Source organism: Lynx rufus, unplaced genomic scaffold, assembly GCF_022079265.1.
Source record: "Lynx rufus isolate CCGP_SWC_20201006 ecotype Redwood Valley unplaced genomic scaffold, mLynRuf1.p SCAF_3, whole genome shotgun sequence".
Classification (NCBI taxonomy): Eukaryota; Metazoa; Chordata; class Mammalia; order Carnivora; family Felidae; genus Lynx; species Lynx rufus.
In genome coordinates this window covers 64,969,028-64,989,485 of record NW_025814845.1, presented here as the reverse complement: position 1 = coordinate 64,989,485, position 20,458 = coordinate 64,969,028, and the positions used below count along the sequence as shown (strand labels likewise).

Sequence of the window (20,458 nt, the reverse complement as noted above, 5' to 3'; positions counted from 1 at the left end):
CTGAGTAGATTTTCTAGTGTTAAACCACCATTCTTGGAATAAACCATATTTTGTCATGTTATGAATTCTTTTTAGTATCACACCACTGTTTCTGATACTTTAATACTCAACTGTCTGCAACAAAGTCATGGTGAGAACAGAACTTCCTCCCTTTGGGTACTGTTTGTTTTGGGTTTTGATATTAGGGTTATGCTAGCCTTGTGAAATAAACTGAGAAATTTTCTCTCTTTTTTGGCATATTTCCCTACAATCCAGCGAGGTTTGGGTACTCTGTCTCAACTTCCTTCTTCCTTCTACAATTGTCATACATAGTACCACCAGTCACTTAAGTTTGAGAATGTTTTCTCAGGCTAGCTCCCAAGGGTCCTCATAAACTGGACTCACCACCTAGGGATCCCCAACAAAGACTGTTTACCATTCAATTTTCTCCCTTTCCTTGCACAGGCCACAGACATTCTGGCTTCCAAGCTTTTGCTAATTTCATGCCACTTGCCTTGCCATTGAGTTTGCAATGGTAGATAAGGGGTGGTGTTGATTTCTGCTGAACTGAACTAACATTTGAGGTGGGAACTGTGTAGCTGCTTGACACCTCTCTCTTTCTTAACCCTCAAAATCCTGGGAAGCTTTGTTATTTTTATTTTGTAGCTAGGTAAAGGAACTTGATAAATTGCTATACACTAACGTATGAGGTGCCAGAATTTAAAACCAGGACTGCTTAATTCCAAAGCAATTGGAACAACATAAATCTCACCTCGTCCATTTTGTTTCCTGGTCATAGTCTCTCACGTTGATTTGTGTATGTCTTCCGTGCTCCATTAGCAATTATGGACTGTACTACACCATTTAACATTACCCCGTTTTGTATTGTTTGTTTCATCTGTGTAGTTCTTGTCTCACACAACAGTTATTAACTGTTTATCTGGCCCCACATTTGGCTGTCTTTTATTTTTTAATAAAGGACAGTGGGAAAAATAAAAGAAGTAAAAGGTGACTAAATGCAATAATTTTGATTGTGTTAGTCTTAGCTACACATTGCAAAAATCCCTTTCAAAATAAGTTTAACTCTGAGTGGTCTCCCAGGGACTTTTTCGCGATCCCTGCAAAATTAAAGCCTAAAAACAACGAGAGATGACATTTATGAATACTGATCACCGAAACACATTAAACAGTGACAGTTTGCTGGAAATCACACCTACAGCACTGACTTCCTAACAAGGAAAGCTAGAAGATGCGGCAGTCTCTCAACTGCAGGCGCATCCCGGCTTTCCCCCTCCCAGCTCTGCCAGATGGAACTTTCCCTGCGAAAGCTTTGACGGAACGCCCGCTAGGAGTCACGTGGAGCTGGCGCGTCTCCCGCGCCTTGCGGAATGACGCGAGGCTCGCGTTGCCAAGGGGAGGGGCAAGGCGCCGCGGAAGGGGCGGGGCGAAGGAAGCCAGCCGGGGAGGCGGGGCCGGTAGAGTAGAGGGGCGGGCAGAGAGGGGCGCGCGGGCGGGGAGGGCCCGGCGTATTATGGGATGCGGCGGTGGAATGGCGCTGGGCGCGTGATTTTGAACAAACCCGGGTCTGTGTCTCGGAGGCGCCGCCGCCGCCGCGGCTGCTGGGAGCCTAGGGAGCGCGGCGCGAGGAGCAGGCGGCGGCGCCGCCGGCTTTGGTAAGTGTCAGCTCTGGGGGTGGGGACATCTGGGCGGGCGGGAAGGGGGCGCCGGCCCCCACTGCGGGTGGTGGAGCGGGCGGAGGGCGCCGGACCGCCCCTTATGGGAGCCTGGGCTGGTGGGTCTTGGTGGAGAGCGGGAACCTGGCGCCCGGGGCTGCCGCGCTTCATCCCCGGGCCTCAAGGGGCGGGAGACCCCTCCCGGCTCGGCCTCTTCCCGCCTGCACCCCGGAGGGCGGCTGTCACCCGGCAAGGCCAGCGCAGGGGCGGCCGCCCGCCCTTCCCGGCAGTCTGGAGGAAGAGTTCCGGCGGCTGTTGACACGCACCTTGCGTGGCCAGAGTAGCAGACTGTGTCAGCCCTGGGTTTCTGGGAACCGGTTTTGCTGCTGTGTCATTTTGTACCAGCCTCTCCTTTCCTTGCTGCCCGCCGCCCCGTTCTTCCTGCGCCCCTTTGTATGATCTCTTATTCGTGTGTGTCCGTTTTCCTCGCGAAGCCCACCATCTAAATGTCATAATGTCCCCGAGGTGCACGGGGAAAGGGAGCGGGCCGGGACTTAGCTTGGCCAAGCAACGGTAAACACCAAGCACAGTGCGGATGGACGGGGCTTGCGGGGGGTGGGGGTGGGAATAAAGTTTAAAGACGAAGAAACTGGGAACACTTGAGACTCTCATCCTAGTCTAGCAGGCTGCATAGGTAAAGAGCGATTGGGCTGGGTGGTAGATAGCACTAGTTTAAAGCCTGAATCTACTGGCTTTTATATGGAGTTGTCATTCAAGAAAGGTAAGGAAATGAAATGGTTTTTTCAACTTCCACCTTACTTAGACTAACTTTTAAAGAAGACAGTAGACTGACCCTGTTCTCAACCTTGAAATTCAGTTTGCTCATTTCAGGTAGATCTTTCAGAGTATATACTGTAGTTCAGTAGTGGGTTTAGAATTCAGCTTTTGAATGGGCGATTAGCAAATCTTTCTGATAATAAAAAAGGTAACCAATTTAGTTTTTTGTTTTTGCTTTTTAATTGTGTCACAAGCCTTGCAGCTTATGGTTTTGTGTTATTTCTAGGATGATTAAAAACTGCTTACGTTCTTTTTTAGTTATTAATCCGCATAATGAGAGTAGCTGGTGGGAAAGATGGGTAACTCTGGGGTCTTGTTCTAAAGTAAGCTGTTTATTTTCTCTGTATTGAACAAATATATCTGCAGCAGATTTTTTTTTAATTTAGTGACTTAGATCTTAATATTTGGCAAATAATTTTTGTTTAGAGGTGTGTTTCCTGTATTTTAGAAATTGTTCATTCATGATTAGGATCGATATATTTTAAACCTACTTGGGCTTTGACGCCTTAAACCAATGACAAATTGGAAGTCAATGTTCACGGACAGAAATGATGAGATGAAATTAAGTGAAGAGAGAAATAGTTGAAACTTTATTTTTAAAATTAGTCGTCTTGACCACATTATCAGCAGGAGGATCAGTGCCTGTAATTTACAGATGTGACGGGGAGATAAGACATGCATATGGAAATGGATCGCTCTGTCAAAGTAGTGCTGAAGTGGAGGAAAACGTCAGTCAGTCGGTGAATGACATTAAAGGTCTTCATCATGTTTTTAGTATCTGAAATGAGCACAGTGAATAAAACGCATTGCTTCATCTGTCTCAAGTTGCTTTACTGAAAATGAAAGTGTTTGGATTCTTTATTGTCCTTATGCCGCCTTCCGTGTGGCTTTTGCTCTTCAAAACAAAAATATGCCGGACTTGGGACTCAGCAGGTAGAGCGACTTCCTTTCGCGTAGCTGCCGGGCCCGCAGAAGCACCATTTTTCGCTGTGGGGTGAAAGGTCTCGGCGTGGGCTGTGTGAGCGCTTGTATCTCCCTGTGCATTTGAAGGTTGGCGGGGCGGGCGGGAGGTTTCCCCGGATATGTGGGTGTGCGCCTCTCCGGAGGGGAGGGCTGAGGAGGGGAGGAGGAGGAAGGGGGAGGTTACTGGCGGCGGCGGCGGCGGCGGCGGCCCGGGCTCGGGCTGTCGGGGAAGCTGCTGAGCTGTGATGGTGATGACGAGGTGAAAATGGCGGATCTTTCGAAATACAATCCCGGCCCCTGACATACCAGAGGCGGCGGCGGCGGCGGCGTCGCCACCCGGGCTCCCTCCTCGGCCCCCGGGTCCCCTGTAGCGCTCGAGTTCGGGCAGACTGGGAAAGGAAGCTGCTGGCCGGAGCTACCGTGCACAGGCAAAACAAGCACCGCCCGGGCTCGGAATTGCCCGGGACCTTCTGGAGCCCCCACCTCGGAGCCGGAGGGAGGAGAAAGCGGCAGCCGCTGGAGGTAGAGGGGAAGGGGGTATCCGAGGGCTTCTCTGCACTGAGATCTCTATTATTTAGGGGGGTGGTGGTTAAGGGAGGAATTGCGTTGTGGATCAAGGAATGACTAGTCCAGAGTGCAAAGAATCAGTAGCCTCGTAATGACATCAACATTATTCTATGAGTGTTAAGAGGGCTCGAGTTTGCTCTTATACCTAAGGCTGCTGCTGAGGCCTAGAGGAACCACTAGCACTTATCATGATTTCCTTACTTAATATTTAAAACATCCACTGTGGCGGGTGTTGTTATGGTGATGTTCAGTTTTATAGGGGTCTATGTTTCTTTAGGGAGGCAGAGCATAGGCATTTTATTCTGCATTTAAGCTCTGTGTCTTAGATCGTAGTCTGTAACTTGTTGGGGTGTGGATGCTCACATTTTTTAAACATATGGACCAGTTTTGTTACAATTAAAAATGTTGTCTTTTTCTTTTATGGCTCTGTCATCCATAGAGTGACCCCTTTGCCCCTGCCGTTTGGCAAATAACAATTGAGATACTGTCAGTCATATTTTATATCCGTGTTTTTCCCTGCTCCCCCCTCCATTTCATGAATTTGGAGACTAAAGTTATGGAATATTTTGCAATATGTAGATTTTATAATCCAAGGGAAATACAGCTGTGGGAGTTCTATTTTGACTCACAAGTTTTACCTTTGTTGTTAAGGAAGTTGTGATGGCTGGACATTAAGTTGGTAGAGATGAATAGAGACCTCTGCTTTTTTCTGAATACTGGACTTGTTAGCTCTTTGTTTAAAGAGCTGGAGCATTGGAGTGATTGACTTTATGATAGCCAAAGTTTAATTTTGTTTGGTTACCTAAAGATCCAGGTATGTTTTAGATTGTGCTACAGATCCCTCAGGAGTGTTTCTGCTTCCATACACCAGTAGTGTTACTGAAAAGTTACATTTGAATCAAATTTTTATACATTAATTTGGGCCCTCTAGTTTTCCCAGCTTTTGTAGTGGAAGGTTGGGTTCAGTGATGTTGAATATATGAGCCTGAACAGAGAAGTGAGTATTTAAGAAATGCCCACTGGTAGTGTTTATGATTAGCAGTAATTTTCCTTATCCAAGTGTCCTACAAAGAGATGATGTCATAGAATGACATACAATATCATACATCATGTGTTTCGTTCAGAGGAGAAATATTTTGTGTGCATGTGTGTATGTAGCCTAGCCAATTATTTGGCTTTCACTCATTAGAAGAATAAGGGACCAAAAAAATTTTAGAGGAAATAACTGTGGAGGTACTCAGAAGCTTTAGTGAATGAATTTTTTTGTTAATCATTTGATGTTCTTGTATTATCCAGTCGGGATTTGGTTCTGTTTTTTTCTTACAGCTTTTATGTTGCAATTATTTGGTACATGTCAGCTGCTAAGTTAGTAGCAAAACTCAGAATTTAAAAAGTAATTAAAATAAAGAGGGAGATTAAAATGCTTTTTCATTGGCTTTTCTTTTAATCACAGAGGACCATTGTCTTTTTTGATTCTTTGTCTTTAAAGGCCGGTTTTCACCTTGTTACAGTTAGAACAATTTGTCTATTACTAGTTAGAAGTATGCTAGAAAGAGATGAAGAGTTATGCTACTGGAGATAGCCTAGTGTCTTTTTTGGGGGGGAAGAGGAGCATTATAGATTTTCATTGCTTCTTTCAAGTGTTACTATTGGATATCTTTTATATGTCATATACTGTGCTAGGAATAGAGGATACCTCAGTATCATCGTCTCAGGAAACTTTCAGTTTAGGAATCCATGGGAGATAAAGTTGGAAGGATGGATTAGGTAGAGCTTTAATGCAGAAGACCTTGAGAGTTACAGAAAATTTAATTTTTTAAAAGTTTTATTTAAGTAATCTCTATACCCCATGTGGGTCTTGAACTCATGACCCTCAGATCAAGAGTCATATGCTCCTCCAAATGAGCCAGCCAGGCACGCTGACAGTTACAGAACATTTTTAAATAGGACAGTGACAGCCTCAGAGATGCACTTGAGAGAGATACGTTCTGTAACTTTTCTGTAGAATGTGTTGTAGGTTAAAGGAGATGGAGGTAAAGATACCATAGTAGGTTCCAAACTTCAAAGATTTAGCAATTCTTGGTTGCAGTGGGAAGGAGACATAATAAAGGTATAATATGCATGTATATTACAGATTAATAGTTGTATGAAGAGACATCAAAGATGATAAGATCTTAAGCCTTACTGTTTGGTAGAATATCGAATGTGGTACATTATTAACTCAAATGAAAATTCTTTTCCTCTTGCTCCATCTAAATCATAGTAACCCTGCAAGTAAATGGAGGCTTAGAGAGATTACTGCTTGGGGTTACGTGTTAAACAACTAGGAGAGCCAACATTCGGAAATGAATCTTTCTGATTTGAATCCCCATGTTTTATCCACCATGTTAGTCTTAAGCATGAATAATATACGTATATATAGTTCTTCTTTAAAGGGAAGAAAGTGTATAGGTCCTTAGTATTGGCCTAAATAGTTTTATTAAAATATTTAATTTTTAGATGTATATAAGCATAAATTCTTTATGTTTATTGCTTTTAGTAAGTGTAAAATGCAAGTAGATTTATAAATGAAATAGAAACAAAACTACAAAGCCAGTAAAACATTAAATTTAGGGTAATGGATGATTTTTTTTTTTTTAACATTTATTTTTTGAGAGACAGAGCACGCACGAGCAGGGGAGGTGCAGAGAGAGGAGGAGACACAGAATCTGAAGCAGGCTCCAGGCTCTGAGCTGTCAGCACAGAGCCTGACGCAGGGCTCGAACTCACAAGCCATGAGATCATGACCTGAGCCAAAGTCAGTCACTTAACTGACTGAGCCACCCAGGCGTCCCTGGATGATGTTTTGCTGAAACAAACTCTTTCTTTGCATAGTGAATATACTATTGCCCACCTTGGCAAGGTGTGCAGTTTTCTATATACTGTATATCCTGTGATATACCACTTTTCTCTGTTTGAATGCTGTAAAGCTTTCCTCCTTAAATCACAGATGGTTTGGCTTTTACTTAGCATAAATATATCATTTACCTTGTAAGACCCTTCTGTGCATTTTTTTTTTAGACCACCCTAATTCTAGTACCATTGATTGTGAGTATGAGGTGGTTATTCAGATGATCCAGAGTACACTATTTAACACATATTATCAAAATGAAAATACAGACTTTTCAAATATTCCTCAGGAATAGTCTAGTCCTCCCAGTTTAGTTTGAGAAATGTAGTTATGTACTTCGTTTTTTGAGCTGTCAGTGTTTGATTTTAGAAATCCGGGCTAAAATCCAGATGTTATAGTTAACCAGTTAGTGCTGGTGGTAAGATTTAGGTACAAAAGTATAGCTCTTATTACTCAGATATTTTTGTCTAATCTGACAAATTATTCACCTGTAATATGACGATAGGTCACCACTTCATAATGTTATATGCAAGGATGAAAACATTTGTTCACCCAGGTTGTCCTTCACCTATAATTAAGAAAGTAACAGTGTTTCAGCACTGATAATATTCCATGAGAAACTTTTTATTAGAGTGCATGAGTGGAGGGGAGGGACAGAAAGAGAGAGAGAGAGAGGGAGAATCCGAAGCAGTCTCCATGCTTAGCACTGAGCTTGACACAGGGCTCAATTCCAAAACCCTGGGATGATGACCTGAGCTGAAATCAAAAGTCAGATGTTCAACCAACTGAGCCACCCACCCAGGTTCCCTTCCGTGAGAAACTCTTAAAAGATGTAAAAGCATAGAGCATTTGCCATTTCTGTCTTACGTTATTTTTTATTTTATATTTATTTATTGTAATCATTCACTATCCTAAGTCAAACCCTCCGTAAATCTCTGTCTCAAACTAATTACTGTAATAGCCTTCTAACTGGTCTCTCTGCCTCCAGTCCACTAAAATACTGAGATGAAGTTAATCCTCCTAGAGTACAACTGTGATCATGCCATTCTACACTTGATCTTAGCCAAAAGGCCGAGAAGCGATGTGATCATGCCATACTATTGATTTCTAAGCTTTGTCAGGGCAAGATCTTTGGTTAATTATCCATAATGCCCTTACAAAGTTGGGAAGCAATAAGTATTTGTTAATTAAATGACTGATAACAATTTTAAAATGGTTAAAAATTAAGAGAACCTTATCAATTTTAAGATGAATATAATTGCAGAGGGTATTAGTTAAAAGTTAATTCTGAGTATTTAAAAACTTATTTGAAAAGGAATTTCTCAGTTTGTGCCTTGTGAACTTGTTATTTTATTTGAAGTGTTGTGAAGTCTTAGAGCATTGTATAAACCTGTCTTACTCAAATAGACAAACCAAAGTTATCTTTCAGACCCCAATGTAAATAATGCTAGAATTTTAGATGATACCTCTTCTCCATGATTAAATGATTTATTGTTCAAATTTGTATTGAGAAGTTATTATGTGGCAGCTCTGTTCTAGGCATTGGAGATATGGGATCCAGTGATGAAGACAGACAAGTCCCAGTCCTCATGAAGCTTGCATTCTAAAGAAGTAGGGGAGGAAGAATCAGACTATAAACAGATACTTTCTAGTGGTAAATGCTATGATCGAAATACCAGGGTAATGTGACAGAGTGCCTAGGACAGTGGAGATGAGAGTGAGGGTGCTTTTTTAGGTAGAACTTAAAATGTAATATAATTGGACATATTAGAAATCATTAGGTTTTCTGAAATCAGTGAATTTTTAACTCTCATTAGACTTAAACCATTCAACCATGTTCAACTGTGAGAAGGAAAAACTCAATGTATGGCTTCCAGAATTGTACCTTGCTTTTAGAACTTTGTTTTATGAGCAAAAAAAATATTGGAGGCATGAGGAATACATTGTATGTTCTGTCTTCTTTCCTACTCTACCTTGACGTGTAACCCTTTGTACAGATGAGGTGAAGCAAAGCTCCTCAGTCCTCTTGGCTTGTGAAAACCCTCTCTTTTCTTGGAGTGGTCCTCAACACAGTGGTGATGAGGTTGCATGTGCTAGTACATATCTTCCATTCCTAAGGGATAAAATTAGAGTGATGATTCATGTAGCTACATGGCCAAACCCTTTCCTGCCATGCCCGCAGCTCCTTTTCAGAGTTTCTTTTAGCACAGGCCACCATGCCTTGCATGTGACCCTGATTGAAACAGATATAGATGTCTAACTATAAAGCATTTATCATAGTCTGCTCAGTGGCTTTGAGGTGTGCTGGCTCCAGAATTCTGCAAGGCCCTGTACTGCATAGAGACTGGCCAAGTTAAGCAGACCTTTTCTTGTTAGAAGTTTGAACTTTACTCCTAGTTCAAGGGAGACTCCAATCCTGTAATTCCTAGTCTTTTTTAACAGGACAAATAAAAAGACATTCTGAATAACAAGCTTCAAAATATATGAAGCAAAGATGCACAGACAAGGAGAAAAAGAAAAATCCACAATCATATCTAGGGATTTTAACAGTCTTTCTCATTAATTGATAGAAGAAGAAAAAGTGACAAAATAGAAGATATGAACAACACTATCAGCCAACTTGATATAATTGACATTTGTAGAACACTGCCTTCAGCAACTGTAGAATACATGTTCTTTTCAGGTGCACATGCAGTGTTCACTAAGATAGACCATATACTGAGCCATAAAATAAGTCTCTAATTTGAAATAATGGAAAGAGTATCACATTCTTTGGCAATAAATAGTAAATTAGAAATCACTAATAAGATAGAAAATCCTCAAATATTTGGGAGTTAAATAGCATGTTTTTATTTTTCCATGGTTCAAAGATAAAATCTCAAGGAATATTAGAAAATATTTGAAGCTAGTAATAATAAAAACATACTGAATGCAGCTAGAGGTTTAGGGCAAATTTTTAATATTAAGTGTTTATTTTAGGAAAGAAGAAAGGTTTAATCCATGAAACTAAGAATTTTAGACATACTTTTTTCTGGGAAGAGCCAGATAGGAAATATTTTAGGCTTTGGAGGCCATGTAAATCTGTTTTATATAATTTATATATACTTTTCCCCCCAGCTATTTAAAAATACAAAAACCATTCTTAGCTGGAGAGCAGTAAACAGACTATGGGCCTGATTTGGTCTGTGGACTATATTTTACTGAACCCTGATCTATGCTTCCATCTTAAGCTTCTAAAAGAACAAATTAAACATAAAGCAAGTAGAAGGAAGGAGATAAAGGTAACAGTCAATTAAATAATAAATGGACAAAGAATTGAGAAAGTCAGTGAAGCCAAAATGGTTCTTTGAAAAGATCAATAAAATTGATACATCTTCAGCCAGACTAATTAAGGAAAAAAAGAAAGAAAGAAAAAAACACAGAAATTACCAAAATGAGGAATGAAGAGTTGACATTTCTACAGACATTAAGATGAAAGAATATTATGTATAATTTAATGCTAACAAATTTGACAACCTAGAAGAAATAAATTCCTTGAAGGATACAAACTACCAAATATCAAAGGTCACTGAGTAACCTGAATAACCCTATAATTACCAAAGAAATTGAATTTATACTTAAAAAACAAGAAAGATTTATGTCTAGATGGACTCACTGTTGAGTTCTAACAAACAGTTCAGGAAGAAATGGTAACAATTCTATGCTGACTTTTCCTGAAAATTGAAGAGGAAAGAATATGCCCCAACACATTTTATTAGGCTAGCATTATCCCCGACAGCCACTCTAAGAAAAAGAACTACACACCAGTGTCCCTCATGAATGCAGACAAAATATTAGGGAATAGAATTCAGGGATATATACAAAGTATAATACATCATGACTGAGTATAGGGCTTATTTCGGGAATGCAAAATTGGCTTAATAATTAAAAAGGCAATATAATTCAAGGCTAAAAGAGAAAAGCTGTGTGATTATCTCAATATTTGCAGAAAAAGCATATGACAGAAATATCCATTTATGATTGGGGAAAAAAAAAGAAACCAACCAAACTCCAAAAACTGGAATATAAATATGCTTCCTGAACCTGATAAAGGGAATTTGTGAAAAACCCACATCTAACAAATGAGATTGGTAATAAGGCAAAGATGTCTGCTCTTACCACTTTTATTAAACATTTTACTGGCGGTCCTACTCAGTGTAGTAAGGCAAGGAAACGAGATAAAAGACACACTAACTGGAAAGGAAGAAATACAGACATTATTCTCAAACAGCATGGATTGTGTTTGTAGAAAATCTTAAAGAATCTACATCAAAAAACTAAAGTTAATAAGTGAGTTTACCTGGGTTGTAGGCTACATGAACAATATGAAAAAAAAATCGTTGTATATACTAGCAACAATTTGAAAATGGAAAAAACAATTGCAATCCATCAAATAACATGAAATGCTTAGGGATGAATTTATGTGCAAGACATGTGCATTTGAAATATAAAACATTACTAAGATAAGTAAGTAGAGAGATATACTGTTGGGAGACAGTTTTCCATTGCTCTTTGCATTCCTGCACCTCTGCAACTGAGGCAGCAACTGCCCTTTTAAATGATCATTTCTAGGTTGTTTGTATAGCAAACAGCCTTGAATGATAGAAATAGTGACTCGTGCTGTAGCCAAGGGCAGATTTGCTTATTGTGCAGTATAATAAAGATAATATCTTCTTGTGGACAAAAGGGCAGGTGTGCTTCAGCCCATTACAAATGAATCAGATTCTCTGAGCTCAGGGTTCTTAGTTGTGATACAAACATGATTCTCTCATGTTCCTACTATACTGTAGTAAGTCCTGTGTCTCTACCTAGGACTACTGTGTGGTCTGCCAGTATCTGTGAAATGGTAACAGGAAACTTAGTTAGCTTACAAAGAGGGTCTGAAATCTCAGATTGCTCACAGGTCTTGGCAGTTTGGGCCATGAAAATGGAGTGCTGGCAGAGACATAGCTTTATGAAAGAGGAAGGATGAGAGCCATGTCCACTAGGTTAGGGGATATGAAAAGATTCTGGCATCTAGTAGTGAATGCTGTCACCCAAGTGGTGGGCAAGGGTGGCAGGGGCAGGGGAAGTATTGCAGTGTTCTGTCTCTTAATGGATAGTTAGGGTCTGAACGGAGAGCCCAAATGGTGCTTTGATTGTTGTACACTCAACTCCATAGCCCCAGCTGAAAGGCAGTGTGGCTGTAGTCACTGAGTTAAGGATCCCGAAAGCTGAGATATTGGTGTCAGAGGATATAGAATTTTGGGTGAATTAGAAGTTTGTTTAGTTGAGTTGGAACTGTGGGTACTTGAAACTGAAAGTAAATTCATTGCCAAACCATATCTCCTTCTGTGACTTGACTTCTCCCTCCTCCTACACCTTGACTTCAGGTGCTTTAAGGAGAGGGATGAATAGAGATTGGGCAAAGATCTCCCTGTCCTTAAGCGGGGACCAAAGGCCATACCCACATGTCTAAATATACTGGTGGAGATTCAGAGCAGGGAGTCAAAACTTCATGGCTCTGTTGGATACTGGCACTCAAGTCATCATCCTGCCTTATTCTGTGGGGAATAGAGTGTGCAGATGCAACTGATGGGGCTTGGGCACCGTTTGCAGTAGGTAAGGGAAGCTAATGTGACATGATGGGTTGGGCCCTTTGTTGTTACGTACTATTGTGACTCCCATTGCTAAAGACATAATTGGTGTTGATGTTTTTACATGTCTACTTTAAGTTCCCATAAATATCTGAGGGGATTCTCCTGATCAGAAAGAGCTGCATGTAGAGAAATGTTAGTACTTTGAAGTCTCAAAATGCTAGTCATTCCTTTGAGCTACAAGTTATTGTGACTGATGATTTTATAGTATATATAAAGAGCTTATCCAACTCAATAAGAAGACAAAAAAAGCGGGGCGCCTGGGTGGCTCAGTCGGTTGAGCGGCCGACTTCGGCTCAGGTCACGACCTCGCGGCCCGTGAGTTTGAGCCCCATGTCAGGCTCTGTGCTGACAGCTCAGAGCCTGGAGCCTGTTTCAGATTCTGTGTCTCCCTCTCTCTCTGACCCTCCCCTGTTCATGCTCTGTCTCTCCCTGTCTCAAAAATAAATCAAACGTTAAAAAAAATTAAAAAAAAAAAAAAGACAAAAAAAGCCAGTATATTTTTTTAAAGGCAAAAGATTTTAACAGGCACTTTTCAAAAGAAGATGCACAAGGGGCACCTGGGTGGCTCAGTCAGTTAAGCATCCAACTTCAGCTCAGGTCACGATCTCACGGTCTGTGGGTTCGAGCCCCGCGTCGGGCTCTGGGCTGATGGCTCAGAGCCTGGAGCCCGCTTCCGATTCTGTGTCTCCTTCTCTCTCTGCCCCTCCCCCATTCATGCTCTGTCTCTCTCTGTCTCAAAAATAAATAAAAACGTTAAAAAAAATTAAAAAAAAAAGAAGATGCACAATACACTGCATATATAAAAAGATGCTCATTGGGGCGCCTGGGTGGCGCAGTCGGTTGGGCGTCCGACTTCAGCCAGGTCGTGATCTCGCGGTCCGTGAGTTCGAGCCCCGCGTCGGGCTCTGGGCTGATGGCTCAGAGCCTGGGGCCTGTTTCCGATTCTGTGTCTCCCTCTCTCTGCTCCTCCCCCGTTCATGCTCTGTCTCTCTCTGTCCCAAAGATAAATAAACTTTGAAAAAAATTAAAAAAAAATAAAAAAAAAAAAAATAAAAAGATGCTCATTGTTATTAGTCATTTGGGCATTGCAAGTGAAAACCACAATGAGATATCACTTCACACCCATTGGAATGGCTAAAATTAAAAAGACTGATAATTCCAGTTGTTAGCGAGGATGTGGAGCTGCTGGAACTCTTGCACATTGCTGGTGGGTGTATACAGTGGTACAGCCAAGTTGGGAAATAGTTTGGCAGTTTCATGGAAAGTTAAAAATAAATTTACCTTATGACCCAGCAAGTCTACTTCTTTGTCTTTATTCAAAAAATATGAAAATATATATCCATAACAAACTAGCAGTGTTATTTATAAGAATCCCAAACTGGAAACACTACAGATGTCCATTCACAGGTGAATGGATAAACAAATTGTGGTAGATTCATATGATAGAATATTACTCAACAATAAAAAGGAACAGAACTTGTAGTAAGTGAAGGAATGAAGACAAATTTCAGTCGTATTGCGTGGTTCCTTTATGTCACAAGTACATAATGTATGATTCCATTTATGTGAAATCCTAGAATGGGCAAAAGTCAAAACTAATCTATAGAGATAGAGTAGTGGTTGTGTAGGATGGGATGTTTGGGGTAGGGGATTGACTGTAAAGGAGTAGACTTGTTTTTTTCTTCATTTAAAAAATATCAGTGGTAAAAGTTTAAGGCAATGTAATTTTGTGATTAAAATTATGAACTTTGGTATCATAAAACATATCCTGAGTTTGAGTCTGGGCTCTATCATTTACTAGTTATGTGACCTGGGACAGATTTTATAATCTAAGTTTCTTCATCTGTAATGTGGGAGTGGTAATGATACTGTCTCAGAATGGTTGTGAGGATAAATTGTGCTATCATTGGCAAACACTCAATAATGATTAATTTTGGCCCTATTAGTATCTGTCAGTGCTAATTATAATTTGTTGCTCATGTCTGTTAATCTCAGAATGGGTATTGTATTTTTGTATTTTAAAAAATGGGAGAAAGAATGCTGATTAGGTTTCTGTGGATCTTTAATGTTGTATGGGCAAGCAACATTACTATTTAGTCAGTCATGATCATGATGTAATGTTTAGATAAGGGTACTGACTTCTTTATTGGAAGTTCTACATAACCTTTGGCTAAAAGCATCACAATTCCGGGGTGCCTGGGTGACTCGGTTGAGTGTCCGACTTTAGTTCAGGTCATTATCTCATGGTTCATGAGTTCAAGCCCCACATCGGGCTGACGGGCTCACTGCTGTCAGCGCAGAGCCTGCTTTAGATCTCTGTCCCCTTTTCTCTCTGCCCTTCTGCGCGCATCTGTCTCTCAAAAATAAACATTAAAAAACATTAAAAGTAATAAATAAAAGCATCATAGTTCTGATTTGTTCGTAATCTGCTTTATTATTATTACCACTTTTTTTGTAATGAGACTGGTTTTTACACCTTTTAAATGCTTTCTTTTTTGACATTTTAAATGGCCAAGGAGGATTTGAGAATCTTTTTTCCAAATAAAGTTGTTTTTGGTATGAAGTTAATTGATCAGACTTGAGCCAAATAAGTCATTTAATCTGCACTTGCTGAGATGGATTACTCTGGAACTCCTTTAACATTATTTTGAGTATTTAATGGATTTTTATAGATGGCAAACTACCCTCATTTTAGGACCTAGCTCCCTAGAGATTTGAAGATATTTTCCAATATTTGTTTACATTTTAATCTTTCTTTGTGTGAATCAGCAGTTTTCAAGTTTGTCAGTAGTTTCAAGTTTGTCGCTCAATTATACATCAGTAATAAATAATGATTTTGTCACTTGCATTTTTTTAAATAATTTTTTTTCTTAAATCTGTTTTGAAAACTAGTAATTTATTCATTTTCAACTTTATTGCAGCGCCTGATCAACTTTCTAGCTGGAGAACGATCATGGAGGTGGTGCCAGCTGAGGTGAATAGTTTGCTTCCAGAGGAGATAATGGACACTGGTATAACTTTAGTGGATGATGATAGTATTGAGGCTGTTATTGTTTCATCCCCAATTCCCATGGAGACAGAACTGGAAGAAATTGTCAACATAAATTCTACTGGTGACTCTACAGCCACGCCCATTTCCACGGAACCAATCACAGTGTACAGTAACCACACTAACCAAGTTGCAGTGAATACCACAATTACTAAAGCAGATTCTAATACCACAGTGAAACCAGCTTTTCCAAGTGGCCTTCAAAAACTTGGTGCTCAGACTCCTGTGACTATATCAGCCAATCAGATTATTTTAAACAAAGTATCACAGACATCAGATCTTAAACTTGGCAATCAGACCCTTAAACCAGATGGACAGAAGTTAATTTTAACAACTTTGGGCAAGTCTGGTTCACCAATTGTTTTAGCACTACCCCATAGCCAACTACCCCAGGCTCAGAAAGTTACAACTCAGGCCCAGTCAGGAGATGCTAAGTTACCACCGCAGCAAATTAAAGTAGTTACCATTGGAGGGAGGCCAGAGGTGAAACCTGTCATTGGTGTCTCAGCATTGACCCCAGGAAGTCAACTGATTAATACAACAACTCAGCCCTCTGTGTTACAGACCCAACAGTTAAAAACAGTACAGGTAAAAAAAAAAAAAAAAAAAAAAAAAAAAAAAAAAAAGAAGAAGGGGGCTTATTAATTCAATTGCATGTTAAAAATTAAATTGATTCTTAGTTGTGTTTGTAGGGTAATTAAATGCATAGTTGTTATTGAATTCTTTTGAATGTTGCTTTTAGTAATTTTGTGGGTTTCTTTTTTTTGTAAAATTTGATATGTCTAATGCTTTGAAAATGTTTGCTAGAGGACTTAGAGCAAACTTAATTTTTGTTAAATTTCTAATTTAGTGTATTTATAGCTTTTTCCTCATTTTTAAATGCATTTTATTCTCAGTAGTAGTTTGATTGCACGTATGCTCTGCTGGTATAAAGATACCAGAGTTGCTGCTAGGCTGTCAAAAAATCATTCAGACATAATTTTTTTCAGTTAACAGATGGCCAAAGTCTAGGAAAACTTGCTGCTCTGAGAAACCCTTGGAGCCAGCAATAGTACATACTAGCCAGCGTGTGCCGCCTCTTTGTTTACTGTCCATTGCCATCACTCGTGTTTACAGTGTGGAAGAGGCAGTGTCACATGATGGAAGGTAACATATTGGCTTTAGAATTGGACCAGCTGGATTTGAGTGACCTCTGTGCTACCCTATCACCTGTGGAACTTTGGATCGGTTACTTCTCTTGAGTTTTTTGCTTTAGCTGGAAGATGGCTATTTGATCATGATGAAATACATAGTAAAAGATAGTACTGATGTAGTTCTCAAAACTTCAAGGATCCTTCAGAATGGTTCCTATTGTTAGTATGAACAGGATCCTAAGATAGAAGGTTAACAGAGCATACATTCAATGGTTCCCAGTTTTTTAAGCTCAAATAGGCCTTTTGAGGTCACCACTACTCTTAAAATAAAATGATCCACTTAATATCAGGAAACACAAATGCATTCCCTGTTTGAAAGGTTCATCTTCCAGAAAAAAGGAGGTGTGAGTTAGAGAACTCATGCAGGTATATAAAGCAGTAGGAAGATTTGAGAAACTATCCACACTCTGCTGATATTAGAAATAATGTTTTGGTTATTATGTTGGCAAAATAACTAGAAGCTTATTTTTCTTGGGTTTTTTATTTAAGCACTTTGTATGATTTCTCAAACCTTGTAATTTGCCCATGTTCCTCCTGCCACTATTAAATATTTAGTGCCCTTTTCTTTCTTGTTCATTATCATCTGTCACTTATCTCTGACTTCCTTTTACTTCTTTTGATGAGAATCTCTTGAATGAGATATACTAATACCATCAAGCATCTTGTTGTCAAGTATCTTGTCTTTTTAAAATCAGTTTTGAAACTTGTTTTTATTAGTTTACCAGAGTTTATCTGGCTTTGGAGATGTGGATCATAACCACATTCACAATAAACTGATAATGAAAATCAGAATGTCATTTTTTTTTTCATTTATTAGAGCAATGTATGCATGCTGTTTCATGACCAGTTTACTTGTATCTACAAGGTTTCTACTACAGTCCCCTAAGTACTTACAGTGAAAGCATTTATTGTTAATTTTATAAAACCTGATTCTGTTTATTAAAAAAAGAACTTCTATTTTAAAAAAATAACAAAAACAGAAGAAACCCCAATTAGAATATTGTTCCACTTGTCCAGTTATTTTTAGGCAAATCAGATCTTTCCAATTCAAAAGTAAAAAGCTACAAAGCTCTAAAGCCTAGAAAAAAAAAAACACAAATAAGAAGCTACACATCTATGTTTCCTCTTTAGGCACCAGAATATGTGGTTTAGTATTACACGGTGTATATGATTCTCTGGTTTTTTTCCTAGACAATCCTCAGCGTTGTCTTAAGTTTAATCAGAGTATTGAAACTGTTAGGGTATGGACAGCAGGTAAGGGTGGAAGAAGGAGACCCATCTTGAAAAATGAAGGAAAGAGGTGACAGTTGAGGCCAGAGGCAGTAACAAAGAGGTATAGTTACACTTAATTACAGATATATAAACACTTTCCCATGTTTCTTGTGTGTAGTGTGTAAGAGTAATTAATAACTAAGAGTTTGGAACAGTATAGCTCCTTATTAGTTGCTGAGTCTATATAATACAATGCCAATTATTACCTGCATGTGTTATTTGATTATATATTGGGCTATATTTGTAAATTTCCTTTTTTGATTCATTTTTGTCTTTGTTGATTAGATAAATTTATTAAAAGTGATACTTTATGTTTTGTTTTACTTAATAATTTTGTTCTAGAGTAGTTTAGAATTTATAATACAAATTATTATAGTTCCTTGAAGGAACTATAAACTGTTATTTTCAACAATGAGCCACTAAAGAAATGTAGCCACAGGGGCAAATTGGAATTATTCATTTGAATAATTAATGTGCCTTTGGTTGTATTGTTTACATTTTTTCCTGATTGGTAAGTATTCATATAGTCATATGATTGTGAAAATCAGTTAAAAATGGAGAAATACTCTAAGCTCCTAAAAGAATGTTTATTATAAGACATGGGTTTCTAAGAACATCAATACTTTTATCTTTAGAGATTATTAATAAGTCAATAGATGACATATTCTGACTTATTTTAGAATTTAGGCCTGTAAATACATTTGGGAAATATATCCCCTTTATGTCTCCCAAATTGCATCAATGGTTATACATTTATTTGGATATATCAGTTTTGCAAGCTGGGTATTTTTTTTTTTTAATTTTTAATGTTTATTTATTTTTGAGAGAGAGAGAGACAGAACGTGAGCAGGGAAGGGGCAGAGGGAGACACACACACAATCCGAAGCAGGCTCCATGCTCCTAGCTGAGCTGTCAGCACAGAGCCCGATGCAGGGCTTGAACTCATGAACTGTGAGATCATGACCTGAGCTGAAGTCAGATGCTTAACCAATTGAGCCACCAGGCGCCCCCAAGCCGGGTATTTTTTTATACAGTAATGGATCTCCTTGTTTTGTTTTTTTAAAAAATGATTTGTATTTCATTTATATATTTTTTTGTCAGTAACATGTTCTGAGTGTAAGAAAGTAATATATTCTAAGTATAAGGTAATGTATTATTTAGTTTATAATTGAGCACAACGCTGATATTTTTCTAGGTCTGTGATCCATTGCAGCTTCTGGTATGCTTATGTTATTCAAATTGGTCGTGTTTATTCATTTAAAATTTTTTTGTAATGTTTTTATTTATTTTTGAGACAGAGAGAGACAGAGCATGAACGGGGGAGGGTCAGAGAGAGAGGGAGACACAGAATCCAAAACAGGCTCCAGGCTCTGAGCTGTCAGCACAGAGCCTGACGCGGGGCTCGAACTCACGGACCGTGAGATCATGCCCTGAGCCGAAGTCGGATGCTTAACCGACTGAGCCACCCAGGTGCCCCTCGTGTTTATTCATTTTAAGTCTTTATTTCCAATAATAGCAATTTCAGGGCCTTAGTTTTCATATCTGACAAAATATTTAATGTCTCCCCTATCACAACTAAATTTCTGCTTTTAACTTTTAGAAGAAGCTATATCTTTGCATACATTGATAATTTCAATATTAAAACATTGATAACTCTACCCTCTTTGACTTGTGGAGAATTTTAGTTCAGGTGAACAGGATGCCAATATAATTTAAGATCAGGAATGAATAAATATAGACCCTACCTTCAAAGAATTGATAGTCTAATAAACAGTATTTTAGCAAATGGTATTTCTAGAGGGTTTGTCTTCAGAATAGTCTGTTTTGCCAAACTTGTCTCTTTGTATCCTAGGATATTAACTTACTCAGTTGTTTGTTTATCTGCTCTAATATATAGATCTAAAGCTGAGGATCTAATCATAACCTGTCTTTAATGTGTATTCATATTTTGCTTCCAGGGGCCAATGTAATTGCATTTACAGGTGGCTTCATCATTTGCACTATGCTTTCTTAACTGACTCTATCTTTTTATTACTGAATAATTTGTTACTTTGAGAAAGAATATTGCTGTCATGTTTTATTATTGTTTATTATTAAGTAAGCATTATTAAGCATTAAAATTATTTTTAAATACTCTTTTCGTTTTCATCATATGCATATTATCCTACAGACTAAAGTAAGGATTTACAATAAAATGTAAAGGTATTGCTATATATTGGCTTAAGGATGGGATCATATTAGTATTTTGATGAATGGCTGCATTTTAGATGTTTTTAACATTAATATTTAGATATATTCTGTTAAATGAGCTGGTTTCATATGTACTTCTGTATATCAATCTTCTGTTTAATTTTGAC

The 20,458-nt window shown here is 38.8% G+C and overlaps 1 protein-coding gene across 8 annotated transcripts in view; it reads left to right on the top strand.

Moving 5' to 3' along the window:
• Positions 1-1,497: 1,497 nt before the first annotated feature.
• The window catches only part of LIN54 (lin-54 DREAM MuvB core complex component), an 82,136-nt gene continuing 63,175 nt past the window's right edge, over positions 1,498-20,458 (top strand). For 2 of the 8 annotated variants that reach the window (XM_047091732.1, XM_047091731.1), the window contains exons 1-2: positions 3,687-3,974; positions 15,509-16,224. In XM_047091732.1, coding sequence (XP_046947688.1) covers positions 15,541-16,224 — 684 coding nt within the window. In that variant the 5' untranslated portion in view covers positions 3,687-3,974; positions 15,509-15,540. Of the gene's footprint in view, positions 1,653-3,686; positions 3,975-15,508; positions 16,225-20,458 lie in introns of those variants that run through there. The other 6 variants (XM_047091730.1, XM_047091728.1, XM_047091736.1 and 3 more) reach the window with 5 other exon arrangements.